General features: G+C 51.3%; 1 protein-coding gene across 3 annotated transcripts in view; it reads right to left on the bottom strand.

Annotated features, from left to right (window-relative positions):
• OPHN1 (oligophrenin 1) overlaps window positions 1–16549 on the bottom strand; it is a 76023-nt gene that overhangs the window by 37151 nt on the left and 22323 nt on the right. For all 3 annotated transcript variants that reach the window (XR_012653977.1, XM_075054094.1, XM_075054092.1), the window contains exons 3-5: window positions 12719–12780; window positions 9903–9974; window positions 651–752 (exon numbers count right to left, since the gene is read on the bottom strand). Coding sequence is in view for 2 of the 3 variants with exons in the window: in XM_075054094.1 (XP_074910195.1) it covers window positions 651–752; window positions 9903–9974; window positions 12719–12780 (236 nt within the window). In the remaining variant the exon portion in view is untranslated. The remainder of the gene's footprint in view (window positions 1–650; window positions 753–9902; window positions 9975–12718; window positions 12781–16549) is intronic.

Genomic DNA, 16549 nt, shown 5'->3' with positions numbered 1-16549 from the left:
TCCAGAGCTGCAGCACCAGGTAGGACAACGTGGCATGCCACGATACCACCGCTTATGCAAATTTTGCCTTGCAAAGATGCTTGTAGGGTGATCTGACAACTGGTTTGACAGATTTGATTTGATCCAGCTACTCTGATGTGGGCTGGAACAGCTGGGGCTTTCCTTTCTTGTTGCAACATGTTTGGCAGCAGCATCAGCTGAAGGGGCATGTCCCCTCCTGTGCCTGCTGCTCACTGCCACCGTGGGCCTGCTGCCACAACCACCCCTGCAAACACCAGGAGCTAGGCAGGCAACTATGCTGGCAAAAATAATATTAACCAGCTATTTTTCAGCCAGATCAGTTCCCCAAGCCAGGTGGAAGAGCGGCCAATCCCCAGCTGTGCCAGTATAACTGGTCACTGTCCTGTACTATGAGGGTGAGAACAAGCAATGACAATGCATGAAGCCACTACTACCATTCAACACAATAAGAAGAACTATGATCTCGATTTCCCTGATCTCACCCAGAGAATCTAGGCTTTAGGCAGATTTAATTGCTTATCAATTTCAACTGGTTACTGAAAGGGATGATTTCCCCCCCCTTTTTTAAGATCCAGCATAGCTGGTGATGTTGCTTCTGGACCCAACTCTGAAGAAAACTCCATACACACCTCCTGTAATTGGGATTCCTTCTTTTTGGAAGACAAATGCAAATGGCGATCCAGCATAGAATAAAACTTCTCACCATCCTTCTCAAACTTTTTCTTTCTTTCCTGTAGATGCCAGAGTTGAAGCAGAACCAGTTATTGGCATTTTCCAGATATGAACATGCAACAATGCCAAGATCTTTTGTGCAATTCAGTACTCCCATGGAAAAATTCTGGTCGACCCAACCAGAACAGGAGGCCATTTACCATTTGCTCTGCTTTCACAGTCTGTTGCCTACACTGGGTTTAGTTACACCTCAAGACCAAGCTCTGGCAAATACTTCGTGGCACAGGCACTTGAAGTATTTTATCATGTTAGCATTGTGGCAAAAGCCTCACCAACGAGGTATTGTTCCCCCTCTCAATCTCTTCAATATCAAGTAAATTTGAGACATCAAAAACCTATTCACCATTTTCTAATGTGCTGTTCACATAGTTCAGAAACAACTGGGCAAATACATTAATGTCAAAGACATGTCCAAGATAAGAAAAGATCTGTTAGGGGCTTGGCAATTTTGTGTTTTGAAGCTTTTACCGTGTGTTTCTGAGAAGCATCAGAACGAAAGCAGAAGACTGGAAGGGGCGATACGTGGGAGGGAAGTCATCATCTCTTTATTAGCAGTGGTGGAAAGAGAGATCACAAACCTTGCGGTCCAAACTTACACAGGTTTTACTGCATAGCACCCAGCCCAAATACGGCCCAGGGGAACGCTGCCTCAAACATAGCTGTTTTACAATGCACAATGTGAAGACTTCACCTCTTAGAGGTCCCCTGCAGATGGTCTGGTTCTTACTGACCTATTGTACATCTCAAACATGCCTACCGCAGGCATGCAAACACAAAGTGTGGACTGATTTGTTAAGAAAAAAAGACTTTGTGAAGGCACCACTACAACAAAGAGTTGTTTGCACTGGCAAACCTGAAAGGGTAAATGTCTAGAAGAAGAGCAAAAAGAGACATTTAAGAACAAAACCCAGAGAGAATACAGGGAGGAGCTAAGCTGAGGACCAGGCGGTTTGCTTTGCTTATGCCTTACAATGACTGAAACAACAGAGGACTGTGGCAATCAAGAAACAACGATAAGTAGAAGCCAGGCTGACAAATACCCACATCAGATGGAGCCATCAGTGATTGCTGAGAGGCAGTTAAATTGCTAAAATAAGGAAATGCCAGCCTGGCAGCAGCCTCAATGCCAGGTCCAAGCAGCTGAGGACTAGTGTATACATACCAGAGGGTATGCATAGGATGCTGTCTAACTTTTGAAAGCTCAAGAAAGTGGAAAGCAGAGTTAGGAAATCCTAGCCTCCTGTGGAATTACTGGTATCTTTCAACAATTATCTCCTAAAAGCCCTGAAATCTTATTCTCTTGCCCCCATTCAAAAGTTCACGAATACACAAACACACACCAATGCCACCACAAAATAGAGCAGATGGACTCTGCCAGACTGGGGGCTATTAGTTATTTTCCTCATGAATTCAGCCGTGACCACAAAGTTTGAAGCTGCATTTCCTAAATAAAGTCCTTTCTCTTTCTTTAGTCAGTTCTCCTGCCATGAAGTTTTGCTTCCCCATTCCACTTGCATGGACTATTCAGTCTGTCTAATGGGACGTCCTACACAGCAGGATGCCTGGGGGCTCCCAAAACCAGTACTATGGCACACCAGTTAGCCTCCATCTAACGGTCTGCTTTCTTCTCAGCCCCTTGCTCATAGTGGCTACTGCCACATTGCCTCTGGATGAAGAGAGGTTATTTTCTGGTGGGCACACACAGGAAAACACTCGTAGGTTGTTTATGGGAGCACATGAAGCTTGCACAGCTCCCCATGTTACCCATCATGGGTAGCGTCTGTCAGAGAAGGGCAAAGGCACTCACATTCAACAGCTAGGTCAGATCTACTAGCAATAGCCATCTCAGCCTTTGCTGGAGGAGCAGCTTGCCATCAGCACCCAGGCTCGTGTTGGTGGACACCAGTTCCTTAGAGGCACCTCAGACAAAGGGTGGACAAGCGTTACTGCCAGTTGTCTTCCTACAAAAAGGATTTCTCACCCCACAAGAAAGTCCTGTTTCTCTAATCCCTCCACATTGCTATTGTGAAAGGACAATTACTATGGAAAAACGCAGAGGCACCAACTTGAATATCACTGTTTATATTTAACTGTGTGGAGTAGGGCAAGCTTAGACCAGCAAACCTTTTTACACCAGTAATTACACCTACTGCCCTACAGAGACCCTGTAACTACAAGACCCCTGAAGTGAAGTGTATCTTCTGGTATCATCCTATGCAATATCAGGAATACTGTAACTCCATGTTAGCAAATTTGTGCCTCAGAATGAAGAGAGATGCATATAAAATCCAGAGGAGCAGAGAGTCCTCTAAGAGTGAAATCTAATTTAAACAGCACTGCAGCTGCAGAGCCAATGCCAGGAAGAACTGTGAAAACAAAACACCACCCTCGTGACTAACACCCCTGATAAGTAAATCCAAACCCAGAGAAGGAAAAGCGTTTGCAAAGCAGCAATTATCATGTCTGTAAGGTCACACTTCTGGATTGTCTGTGTGCCATTAGATGCCATGTCTAACGCAGCCAGGAACCTAGGCTTGTTTTCATTTCTGTAACAAGGACTCACCAAACCCCAAGGCTGCAGAAGCACCAGTGAAACACAGCTGCACCAAGAGCACCAGCAGCCGATGCAGCACTGTAGGTCTGCAGCTTACACCTCTGCTATCCCATCTTCTTGCATCTCAGAGAGGACAGCTACACCAGCAGCAGGTCCCCAAAATCCCCCAGTGAAGGAAACCTAGCTCCGAATCCAACCAACAAGAGCCCAGCTATCCCCATGGAGGTGGCACGCAGAGGTGGTCTCTCAACACAGCAAGGGACAGTGCCAGCCCCGCTCCTTAGGGCACCAGGAGGCGAGCAGCTGAAGGTGCAGCAGCAGAAGGGCTGAAGCGTGCTCCTGTGCTCGAGGCACTGTTCCAGGCGTCCTGTCCTGGCTCTCCACGCCAGCGAGCAGCGCACATAGGGTGACTCAGTCATCCCCAACCCGGTGGAGTGGCCACGAGGGACAGCAGCCATGCTCCAGCCCAGAGCAGGGACCAACCTCTCTCACCCTTCACCATCGCGCGCAGGCTGGGCAGCTGCTCGTCTGCCCCAGGAGCTGCGGGAAAGCACAGGGCGAGGGAGCAGGGAGCTGCTGCCCACTGCAGCTTGCTGCTGCCCCGGCCGGGCACAGCAGAGCCTGCAGGCAGGGAAGCAGTGCCAGGCAGGGCAGGGGGACGTGCCTTTGGATGCGGCAGCCTGGGAGCACACGGGTCCTGGCGAGAGGGCATCTCATCCCCAGGAGAGGTGACGTTGCTGTGGGTAGATGTGGTGCCCGTGCAGACAGTCACAGGACCACAAACCCACAGGGGAGACCACAGGCTGCGGGTGGCCGTGGTGCCCGTGCAGATGGCCACAGGAATATGAGCCCATGGGGGGAGACCACGAGCTGTGGGTGGCCACGGTGCCTGTGCAGACGGCCACAAGAACACAAGCCTGCAGCCACAGGGAGACCACGAACTGCAACCCATGCAGCAGCTCTGCCACCTGCTCACATGGGCAGTGTCCCGCGGGAAGTCATGGCCCGTCCTGTGGCAGAGGGTCATCTCTGCAGTGGAAAAGATAGGTGAAAAGAAAGAAGAAGCCGGGGGGAGCAACAGAAGAGCTTTTTCTGCAGCTGGAGCTTGGAGGCCAGACAAAACTCCTTCAGGGAGCGCCTCCTCCTCTGCCAGCGCCCGTGGGCTGGCAGGGGCACACAGCCACGCTGGGGGTGTGGAATGCCAAGCTCTCCCTGGGGATCGAGGGGATCGGGAATGACGGCCGAGATGGACACCAGCATGCGGAGCACAGCTCGCTCCTGCAGGAGAACTGCTGCTGTGCGGAAAGGAGCGCAGAACAGCATTTTTGGCCACTAAAAGGGGGCTTGCCAATCGTTTCCCTCTGGCTAATTAACATATAACTGAAAAGCAGAAGGATGAACTACAAATCCCTCCCAATTGTCAAGCCAAGGCTTCTAACAGCTTGTTGGCTGCTGAACAGAGCAAGCCAAGACAAAAAACAACACAAAAAAACCCACCCAGACTGAAGCACAATCTGGAAAGATGAACGCAAATTAGTTCCTCATGAATATTCAGCAAAGGACAGCATTACCTTCCTATTAAGATTTGCCAAGACCAAGAAGCCACCCAAGTTTCATTTATTTGCTCACCAAGAGAAACAGCTGATTTCACCTGAATGCAGGCAGTCGCGCAGCAGTGGAGGAGGGTGCTCTTTGAAAGCTTCACTCTCTAAGCTTCAGCAGATGCTGCTTTAACCAGAAATTAACAGAAGTCCTCAAAAAAGCCCAGGCTGCCCCGTCCAGTGGTCGATCCACCAGTGGCTTTGGCTAGCTCCACATGCAGGGGATCCTGCCCTGCACACTGGCTGCCGCTGCCAGGAGTGGAGCAAAGCCGAAGCCCCCCAGCAGCCGCTCAGTTCCAGCCTGAGTGAGAGATGGAGCAGCTGAGGACTAGGGGGAGAGAGGGGCAAACAGACTTGCCAAAACTCTCCCTTAACCATTAGTTGCTAATTAGGATCCTCTGAAATTCCCATCCTACAAGAGGCAGAGTGAGCTGCAAGCAAGGAGCCCAGCTCACTTGGCTACTTCTTTTCTTCTTAAAGAAAAACAGAACAAAATGAAACACACTTTGCCTGCCGGGAGCCTCTACCTTTGAACACACCTGCAGGGGTTCGGGTGGACGACCAGCACCCGGCAGGACATGCAGCCAGACATGAATGGGAGATGGGTGCGCAGCCGACACTGGGTGCTCCTGGGCTCCCCCCTGCCTGCCCCTGCCCGCACATCCCCGTCCCTGCCGCCTCCTCAGAGCAAAGCTGCAACACAGCTCTGAGCAGAGCCTGGGAAACACTGGAAGTTGAAAGCCTGTAAATATTAAATGGATCTGCTTCTGCTGCATTTCCTACCTCAGTATGTCCCATTTTGATGAAGGCAACAATAATCCTGCTGAAATCACAGCAGAGCTACTGCGCTCACAACATGGACGCTCAGTAATGAACACAAACGGTGATGTGCTCACCATCACTTGATAAAGAAGACAGCACTGAATAAACTCAAACCCCCAAAGAGTTTGGGGAAATGGCAAGCTGTTGCTGGAGAGGAGGCAAAGGCACAAGATGGGTGGCAGGTTCTCCTTCAGCTTGCAGCCTCATTGGCAAATGGCGGAGGGAAGAAATGGGAAAAAGAGAAATATGTTCAAATGGAAAAAAATACTTCATGCCTGACTTTGACTTTTATGATGCATCAGCAGCTAATAGAAAAAAAAGATAATTTCTAAAAAGTAAAATGCTGTTGAAGGGTGTAGAAAGAGCATTTCTATAAAGCCACTCAGTTTAACCTGGTCTTTTCCCTTCACCCACTGTGTTCTCTCAAATGCTCCTTAGATCTTGCTCCCACAGAGATGAAAGCAAGTAGAAGTCACTGTCCTCCCTTTCTTTTAAAATTATTATGAATGAAATATATATATATATAAGTGCTTTTAGGAATACATGTTATGTCCTATGTAAGGACTTTTTGAAAAACACTGCATTTATTCAGCATCCCAGAGCATAGTAAACATTCCTCTCGCAGCTTACAATGAATCCAAACAAGTTTTTCCCCTCTGACTTTTTTGTTTTGCTTTGTGTTTTCGTTTTTGTTTTGGGTTGGATTTTTTTTTAAAATAAGCCCTCTCCTTCCAAGTGGAATTGGAATGAAACTTTTTCTATTCAAATCTTCCTAAACTTAATGACTGCAGCAAGGCTCTCAACAAAAGTACGCCAACCCCAGAACAGAGCTCGCCCACAGTGTGTGAGCTGAAAGCCAAGGGCTTTGCTGGGAGGCTGCTGGCAGGGAGGGAGGGACAGGCACCCTCTGTGTGCGAGGTCCCTGCAGCAGCACCCTGAGCTTCAGCCCCAGCCCCGTCACACCAAGGGGGTCTATCCTGCGAGAGGGTAAGGAGGGGCTTTCCTCGGGCTGTTGCAGAGCTGCATCTGCTGCAGAACACATGCATCACTCTGCCACACAGCTCTGTGGACCAAGAGGAACATGCGCTAAATAACACCGTGCTCATTCGGGGCTTCAGGCCACCACCAGTCCTACCATCCTGCTTCGCATTCCCATTTGTGGTGAACACATCCCTCTAATTACTCCTCCTTCCCCTGCTAATCAAGAACTCCACCACCCCACATGCTACTCTGCTTGTTTTCAAACCTCAGGCAGGCACGGCTTCACCAGGCACACCTGGCACCCAGACAGCTTCTGCCAGAGATGGCACATAGCACAAAACCCACCAAGTTCATAGCCTGTGTGGACTGAGCACGCAGTCTAGCCTCCATGAATATCATCTAATGTGAAATGAAAAAACAGACCACTCCCTTAAGCACTCTCTCCCTTAAGCAGTGCCCGCGCCTCCCTAGTACCATCCGTGCCCTTCCTAGTGCTTGCAGCAGTCTTGAGTATGCTGGTTTTGTGAGCTTTACACGCTCACCAAATCAGTGCTGCACCCCCAGCCATGAACTCCCACCGGCTCTTTAGCTTTCGAGCAGAGTAAGGTGCCAGGGCCAAGGCTGAGAAATGGGTCAGCTCAGGGGATCCCAGATCCTCTGCTTTTATTCTTGATGTTTACACATACAAACATTTACCAATAAGTCACTGGAAGAGCAATGATCCCACAGGTCTGCAGCTAGCAGGGGAAGGTGGCTGGAGGGGGCAGCTGCGGCAGGTCCTAGTGACACCCTGGGGGCTCCCCTGTGTGGGAGCACACCATCTGACCGAGGAGACTCCATTCATCCCTGGGAAAACGGGTTAATGCAGACTCAGATGTCTTAGTCAGACTGACTGGCTGCTCTCCAGCCAGAGTCATCACAAAGACCCAATTCAAAGGCTCTTCCTATCTGGCTTCAGCATCTTGCAAAGAGAACAGAAAACATCTCACAGAAGGCTACTCTGCCAAAATATGGGAAACGAAGCAGAGGGCACAAATTCTCTGTGTCATGTCTCCAGTCTGCTCCACAGCCTGGCCCCGGCGTCTCTCCCCCTGGTGTAAATCAGGAAGGATCTACTCGGGTGATGCCCGTCAGTGGAGGCACAGCAGAAATGGAGAGGGACCCCTCGCTGACAGAGCACCATTGTGAGGAGTCCTCATTTGTATTTCACGCCTTCTGCTGAGCGATGTGAATGACCCGGAGCTCTGCAGGCTGGCAAGTGAAGGAAGGCTTTGTGCCCGAGGCGATACCCAGAGAACGCAGCCCAGTGGGACCTGGGCCAGTGGTGTAGCACAGGCTCCTCTCAGGAAAGCAATGGAGATGAGGGCAAGGGTCTGGAGCAGGCTGGGGCTCCCTCTGAAACTCGCACCCACTCAAGGCTGCAGGGCGGTGTTGGAGAAAGTGTTACCTCCCTGTGCATCCCCTGCCAGCGTGGGTGCACCTGCAAACGCAGCGGGGTGCAAAGCACTCCCCTGCAAGCTCCTGCGTGCGAGCACTTCTGCCGACCCACGGCAGAGCCCTCTTCTCACCGAGGTGCCCCCGAAACCTTTGCAGTTCGTGTTCCTCATAAGAAACAAAAACCAAAGCCAAACCACAGAGACCTCCAAGCCACTCGCAACGAAACCCTACCCTCCGCCACCTCTCTTAACTGCTTCTGAACCGCATCCCGCCACGGTCACTGCCCGACGCCTCCTCCCAGAGCACCCTGCCCTGTCAGCAAGGACCGAGGAAGGGCTGTAAGCTGCCAGGTGAACCCGTGTCAGTGTGTGGAGCCCCCCGCTGCCGGGGCTACGGCACCAACCGTGCCGAGACATGTGCCTGCTAGCCGGGCACCAGCCAGCTCCGGAGCAGGAGGCAGGGTAGGTGAGCTGCAGACGGGAGGTGGCACGGCTCTTGGAGCAGAGAGCGCTCCGGGCTGTAGAAAAAGTAATCCTTACACACCTTAAGGGCTACCCGAGAAGAAAACAACCTGAAGGACACTTTAATACTGTCACCTTAACATTTGCAGACCGTTGCCCTCTTGACTTAAGTGTTCCCATAAACACAGAGGAGAAAATAAAACTTGACCTTGTCCCCACGACTCTCTTCTAAATATGTGCTGGCCCTATTGGTAATGCAGACAGATAAATCAGGAGGGAGTTTCCTCTCAGCCCTGGGCACGTCCATGTGCTCATAACACAAAGGCCTGCTGCAAAACCCACTGTCGAGGAGGCTTTCCCCCTGCGCCTGGCAGGGAAGCGCAGGCAGCTTCGCCAGCGCGAGACCGACAGCCATGGCTGCCACCTTCACCATGCTCATGCTGCTGCGGCTTCTCAGAGAGGTGTTCTACACACACAGTTGTGCAGGGGGATTCTGAAGGGCAGGATGGTGATCAAGTATCTTTTCTCAAATCCTGTATTTATTAAACGTCAAAGACTCCAGATGGGCTGGGCTGAATCCAAGCCCCAAGTGTTCTCCAAAACATCTCCATTTCTGAGCTGGTTCAGAGCCAGCCCCATTTCAAGCTGCCGCCGAGTAATGTGGAACCAGGACTTCTTGATAGCAGACAAGGGAAAAATAATCTTTTCTGCTCAACATGTGCAGGATTTGCTTTTTATAGTTTGTTTCTTTAAAAGTTTGGTCCATCTGAAAGACTCATTAGGTGCTTTATTTAAATATTTCATAACAAAAGCCCTATGACTATAATCAAATTCTGACTGCCAGCCTCTGCTGCACTCTCTCCCTCCTGCTCCAACACACGCTTATCCGAAGAAAGTATTTTATTCTCAATAGCACTGAATGAACAAAGGGGAGAAGAGAGAAAGAAGCAAGGAGTATCTCCTGATCACCAGTCGAAACAAGCACTCCTTGCTCAGGACGGAGACAGTGCTGGAATTAGGCCAGAAGAGAACCCAAAGAATTCAGGAAAAGGTTTTGGAGCCTCTTATGATTGAAAAATCAGACTAAAAGTCACAGCACAGACTCTCTCGCACCAGCAGCTGAAAGCCAGCATTAAATGGGGAAGTTTCTGAAAGCATGAAGTTGAAACATAGTACAATTGTCTACTTTTTAAAATTAACAACAAAAAAAACAGGAGAAAAAAAAATTAATTCAAACATAGTAATAGAAAACAAATCTGTTTAAATTTAAAACAAACAAACAACAAGCCTTACCTTGGTGAACCCTATTTGCTCCTTCCGAAAGTTTTCCAAAGGTTTGATCAGCAAATCACTAGCATTCTGTACCTACAGCACAAAGAAAGAAACAGTTTAATTACCGGACACAGATTAATTTTCTCTTAAATAGAGGCTGAACAGGGCTAGAAGCCAAGAACTCTTAGATTTTAATGTCTCTGACTGCAAACTTGTTCTCTGTCTGTAGGTGAAGTCACTTAACCCATCCGTACCCACTTTTCCCCATCTGTAATACATGGAAAACCCCAGTCACGGCACACGAGGCTTCAGGGACATCCTGTAGATGACAGCTGGGTTTTCTCCAGTCTGCCACCTTCCCTGCACGGCTGCACGCTGAGCCATTGCCCTCTGCCTAAAACGCTGCGTTACTCCCATCAAACCCCAGGCACCAGCCTGCCAGAGCAGCAGCCCTCTGGGACACCAGTTCCCCTGTGGTCCCATCTGTGCCAAGGCAGGCTCTGCTCCTGCTGGCCTCTCAGCCTCAGAATAAAGCTAAGACAGACCCTCACGGGCCTACTTTCACTGCACAGACCCAGCTGCCTGGCTCAGTCCTGCGCTGTGTCGCTGGCACGCTGGAGGGAGCGAGCCCCAGGGAAGCACAGCATGCGTGGTCCCTGTGCCACAGGCTGCGCTCAGGCAGGACAATGCCATCAGTGGCAGCACCTGCCACCCATCCCGTTTTAAGAGAACTGCTGTCCCTGTTGGACATGGGAAGGGCTGAGAGAACTGATGTTCAAAGTATGCTGGCTGCTGGGTGAGCCCTCACTAGAAGCAGCCCCAGGAGGCAAGGCTGTTTGTTTATCTCTCCGAGAAGCACAAATCAGAACCATATATATTCTCAAAGCACACTAGAGACTGCTACTTACTTGTCAGCTCAGCTGGGTCCCTGCCTGCAGCAAGCTGCCCTGCCTGCTCTAACGGGAGGGAAGGGAGCAGAGAAGATGTGCTGCTGCAGCTGCTTCCCCTCTGCCACTGCTGCCAGCTCCTCTGCTCCGGACAACCCAGCCGCACTCCCTCTTGCCGCCCAGGCACGCCGCTGCACTAGCCCTGCTTTCCACGACAGCACCCGCTCTTGTCTTTAATGCAAAGCTGTGATGGGTAAGATCCCAGAGGCAGGGACCTGTCAAGTCGCTAGCATCTCCCGGTGAAAGCAGCAGATGCTCATGCTGGTGAGCGCACTGTCAGAAAGCGGCTGCCTCAGTCCTGAAACGAGCTGTTTTCCAAAGCTAAACAACCCATAACAGCTCAGCAAGGCCACAATGGGCAGGAGCTGCTTCTCAGAGAAGGCATGGTGAAGGCCCCAAGCTCACAAGAGCAGAAGGCAGGGCTGGGGCAAGCTAGGGCTGGCTCCCTGCCGTGGCTTTCTCATGGTCTGGCATTTCTCACCACAGACAGCACTGGGCTTGATGGCTCTAGCAACACGGCTCTCAAATAAATGATGGACTTTCCTTTTCCTGAGATCCAGCCAAAAGAGGAATGACAGCAGGTTGTCTGTCACAGTGAGAGAATAACAGCTAGGGGAAAAGGAGAGTCTGCCCGTGTCTCTTCCAGTCCTGTCAGTGTCTGAAAGATGCTTTCCTGGGACCTGCTCTGCGCTCCCTCTCCATGAATCCACAGGCAAACTCCCCCCAGTTTGTATCACTGGCTCCAGCTCCACCCTGGCACTGGGACACGACCTGCCATCTCTTCCCGTCCCCAATTCTACTATGACAGGCTCTCTCCCGAGCTGCAGAGAAGGGAGAGGCGAAGAGAAGGGGATACAACACTACACTGCCACAGCCCTTTCAGGTAATTTAAAGCTGATCAACTGGTGAGAGTATGAAACCTTCTGAGTGAGCTACTGTAAAGGACTGCTCCTACAAGTGGAGGGCAAAAAAAAGATTTCTTAGAAAAGTTGGACAGCATCCCTAAAAGCATCCATGATCCCTGAAATGACCCCTTCCACCCACTTACCCACTGCTAAAGGAGCCATTGTACCTGGGATGTAATTAATAAATATCTTACTGCTTTCCTCCAGCCTTTTACTATTTTCTTCCCGCTCCCTGCCTGCCTCCAGACCCGCAGAGCCGATGGTGGCGTCCCGCCGGCGCAGCCACCCCTGCGGCGCTGGCCCGGACAGCAGCCTGGCACGAGCTCTCACTGCTGCACGAGGCAGAGGAAAGCAGAGCCAAGCAGCACATTCCTGGCATGCTGTAAAAGCTCTCTACCGAGCCTAACCTTCGTGTTTTTCCTGGAATTAGGAGTGAAACGGGAAGCCAACATTCGCTCTGGAGGAGCTCTGGAGAGGCAGAGGGCACAACGCAGCGGGAGACGGAAGGCAGCGCATTGCCTTGCAGGAGCTGTGCTGGCAAGGGCAGGGGCACAGGGGGACCTGCATGCTTGCAGCTGGCAAAAACAAAGCTAAAAATACATCTTGCTTCTTATCCTTCAACACTTTTGTTTCACCACAAAACCAGCTTGTTACCAGCTCAGACACCCCTGGCTCTGCAAAACAAACCTGCTGCAGATTGCAGGATCCTGGGGCTCCATGACTGCCTGGCATGCAGGAGAGGTTTTGGACACTGTGTGGGACAACCTCTCCCCCTCCCCGCCCAGCACCTTCCCTTTGCTGCTCAGGGCCCACGGCGATGGCACCATGGACCAGACGTGGTACAAAGTGCAACATTCCCAGTGGTCCCAGCTTCCCTCTGGCAGGAAGCTTCACACCAAGGTACGTGGTGCTGTTTGGCCATGATTTAGCCTTTAAACATTGCGACGAGGCAGTAATTACCAGAGCACAGTTCAGATCATCTTACCATCATGGACCTCTCCAGCTCTACCTCGTGGAGCAGCTCTGCAAACTCCTTAAAGGACTCAGCTGTAAAGTAAAGAAGAGACTAATCAGTGGAGCCAGGACGTGGCACCGGAGCATGGGACACACGCCAGGGTACCCGAGTCTGGCTGCACCCCCAGCATCACTGTCTAAAGGCTTGCCAAAAAACAGGGAGGAGGTGGCCCCTTTGGGCAGAAACTGAGTGAGGCAAGGCCATTGGTAAAGGCTGGCCACGAGGTGTATTTATTTACGCACTGGAAAGGAGGGTCTCCTGCCTGCAGCAACAAGGGACATAACACCCTGGGAAGGGAAGACCACGTTAAATAGCTTTCATTAGGAATTGTACTAAAAAGCTGGTAAGGCAGGCAGCAGGGAAGGGGCAGCCACTGGCACCAAGGACCGCGGTGGAAAGGGGCAGCCGCTGGCACCAAGGACCGCAGCTGGATGGGCTCTGCCACAGCGGCGGGCTGCAGGCAGGACCGGGCTGCCCATCCTGCCTGGACGGCTGCAGGCAGCACCAGAACAGGCCTGGCACCTCTGCCTGAGCTGGGAAGAGCTGCAGGTGCTTAGAGCCAAGACAAGTCTGTAAAATGAAAACAGCCTGGAATGACAAAGATTACGTTCAGCGACAAGAAGCACAAAGTCCGTGTACCTGCGGAGGAAAAGCAGCAGGTGTAGAAACAGTCACAGACATTGACACCACTCCCCAAAACATTAAACAAAAAGATCTCATTGATCAGCACTTTTCTTGGAGTCCAGCTGCAACAAAAATATGAAACCTTTCCTTTAACAAACTGAAACAAGGTTTATTTAGCCTGGGGAAAAAAAGAGACTAGGTAGGAGTAGTTGACTCTCCCCACACCAACAGGGTTATCACCAGGACGGAACACTTAGCCGTTCTCTCTGCCCACCAAAGCAGAACACAGAAGAGGCTGAACTTGTAGCAGGGGAGAAAACCTGTCTCACCAGAAGAGCACTCATAGCACCGAAATGAGGAGCACTGCCAAAGTGTCGGTTCTGCGGGAGGCTGTAAGGCAAGGCTGGGCAAACATCTGCCTACGCATATAGCATGGCTGTGCACTGAATGCCTGTGGGGAATAATCTGATTGCCCCAGTGTACCTGGGAACTACCTGGGAGTTAGCTGGGGAAGGTTCCCACAGTGCCACTCATCACCTTCCAGCTGCCGGGAGCAGTGCTGGGGACAGGTCCAGCAGGCCTTGCACTCACCCTTCCATTGCCGTATGTAAAGCACAGAATGGCTTGCTTTGTAAAACCTACAGGAGTTCTTGTGCTTGCAGTTCAGACCCCGCACTTGCTGTGAAGCACACGGAGGCACTTGACCACTGCTGAGCAATTTAAAGACTGAGAATGAACCAAGAACGTCAGAAGCGCCTGGCTGACACCGGAGCTCTTGAGTAGGGCAGCATCCAGAACTCTGGCATGCCCGGCTTGGCATGGCTAACACACAAGGGAACAAATAAGGTGTATTGCAAGGCTGATACAGCAATAGCTCATCCCACAGATAAGGGGAGACGATGCATTTGTGCTCTATCTGCAAGCTGAGGGCCCCCCCCCGCCCCATCCACAGGGGGTACCTTAGAGGAAGTACCTGTCTTTCTGCTAAAAACCAGCTGTAACACTGCTGCACAACCAGCGAGTACAAGCTCCTAGCGTTAAAGAGGATTCACTCTGCAGTTGCTGAGACAGACACAAAAAGGAAAAACCACAGCCTCGTGACACAGTCCCTCAGCTGGCATCATCAAAACATAACCTTCTTGATGAGTCAGTAACTTCTGAGTTCTCTTCCAGAGCGAGGGCTTCAGAGCCCGGCACATGCAATGTCCTAATAGTTTATTATGCTCAACCACAGGGCCACTTTCACTGTGGTTACTCAGGACGATGTGAAACCTGAAGTGCGCACAGACACCGGGAGCCTGAACCAGGACAGGACTTATCACGGGGAGAAAGAGAATCCAGCCCTGAACTTACAGGGAAAATGTCAGTGTCTAAAATTTTCACTAGGTGTTTTTTCTTCTTGCTCTACAGGAAGAGTCCAGGCACACATTTCCTGGCTGCAGTCGCAGAGCAACCCACCGAATTTGTCCTTGCACCACAAACACGTGGCTCAGGCTACACACTGCTGCCAGACCAGCAGTGTCCAGGAGCACCAGGGTGAACCCTGTGCTACTGGCCTGGGTCAACGCTTGAAAACCCTTGCAGAGCAGAGCAGGGAGGCTGCCTGCAACCGCTGCCTGCCAAGCCACACCTGGGAACTGCCTGGGAGTGACTCAGCTGGCCAAGGCCAGAATCATGCCAGGAACATCAGCTGCTTAAAAACAGAGAATTTCAGGTTCCTGTGCCTGGGAGGGAGGAACACGCCGTCTGATTTCATTGCTCTGATCATCTCTGAAGGAGCTGCTGATTCAGATCCCACACGGGTGACCGGTGGAGGGACTGCAGCCGCTTTGTAATGCGGGTGCATCTGTAACTATCAACATCCCTGGGGGAAAGCGCTGCTCACAACAGAGAACATCAACCCAGCATCTGTGTCCTGACTCACACTTGCAGTGTTCAAAGCCACCACCTGACATGCAGGGGTGTCAGCCTGCCGTCTGCCTACATAAAAATAAAGAAGTGTACCATTAGTTATATTTACAGATCAAACACATTCCCTGAAGTACGATAAGAAGTGCTTGTGAGTGTTTTGATTCATTCCCATATCCTGCAGATCAAATGAGCTCCTATGCTCCCACGCAGATCTCTGGCACCCTTGCAGGAGATGGAAGCTGCTACAGAGATGTCAACGCCCTGCTGCTGTTTCAGGAATAAGGGAGCCTTGCAAAGTGGCTCAGCCCCAGCAGGCATTGCAGGGTTTGATGTAGGAGGAGGAACACAGCACAGGCTTTTTCATAGGGGAAGCCAGGGACCTCTTCTTGAAAAAGCAAAACAAATATTCCCCAACAAAAACAGAAGTAGGGAAATGCACTCATTTCACCATGGAGTGTTCTACATGTGCTGTGATTTCTTCTTGCTCCCCTCCACCCACGATCCCCCACTCAACCTCTGCCATTTCCAGCAGTCTTCCTCACCCACCGAGCACTGTGGTTCCGCTGCACCAGCTCACTGCACCAGCTCACCGCAGCCCTGCCGCACCGGCTCACCACTGGCGGGCTTTGCTCCCCTCCTGCAACCAGTGCATGGAGGCAGGCAGAGAGGCAACGCAGGGGCACGGGACATCGGAGCTTTGTCCCTTCCAGCCGAGACAAGGGACACCCCTTTCCTTGGGCGGCTGTTTGCTTCAGATACCTCTGCTCCCAGGAGGGGCATTTATAGGGCAATGTTTTCCCCTCCCTTACTAAAATGTGTTTGGAAATTTAGCACCTCTGCTGCCATTAGATTTGTAGGCTGACTCATTTCCAGTGGATTTCACCTAGAGACTTTCCATAAAGGAAATCAGATTTTGAAGGGCAAGCTGCAATCTGCTTTAAATTGCTTTAAATAAAACAACCCAAAGAACAGGCTTTACTTCCTTCCCCTTTCAGCAATGGCCAAGAAACCTGACATCAGCAATGTTACACTTGCAGCCACCCTTCAACAGCCTGACAAAATTTTTTTGTTGTTGTTCTTTTTTCCTGTCTTCAGCCCCCAGGAGCAGCCTGGCTAATGCCCTGTGCCCCCCACACCACGGGCAGCCCCATCCCCTCAGCCCAGGCAGATGCCCCCAGGGTTTTGTCCCATGGGCCAGGGTCAGACCCTCAGGGGCTGGAAGATCTTCTGTCGCCCCTCCTGCCGGCTGCCACCCCTGCCACCACC

This window comes from Buteo buteo, chromosome 22 (assembly GCF_964188355.1).
Source record: "Buteo buteo chromosome 22, bButBut1.hap1.1, whole genome shotgun sequence".
Taxonomy (NCBI): domain Eukaryota; kingdom Metazoa; phylum Chordata; class Aves; order Accipitriformes; family Accipitridae; genus Buteo; species Buteo buteo.
Note: the sequence above shows the minus strand (reverse complement) of the source record. Positions and strands in the feature narration are given on the sequence as shown.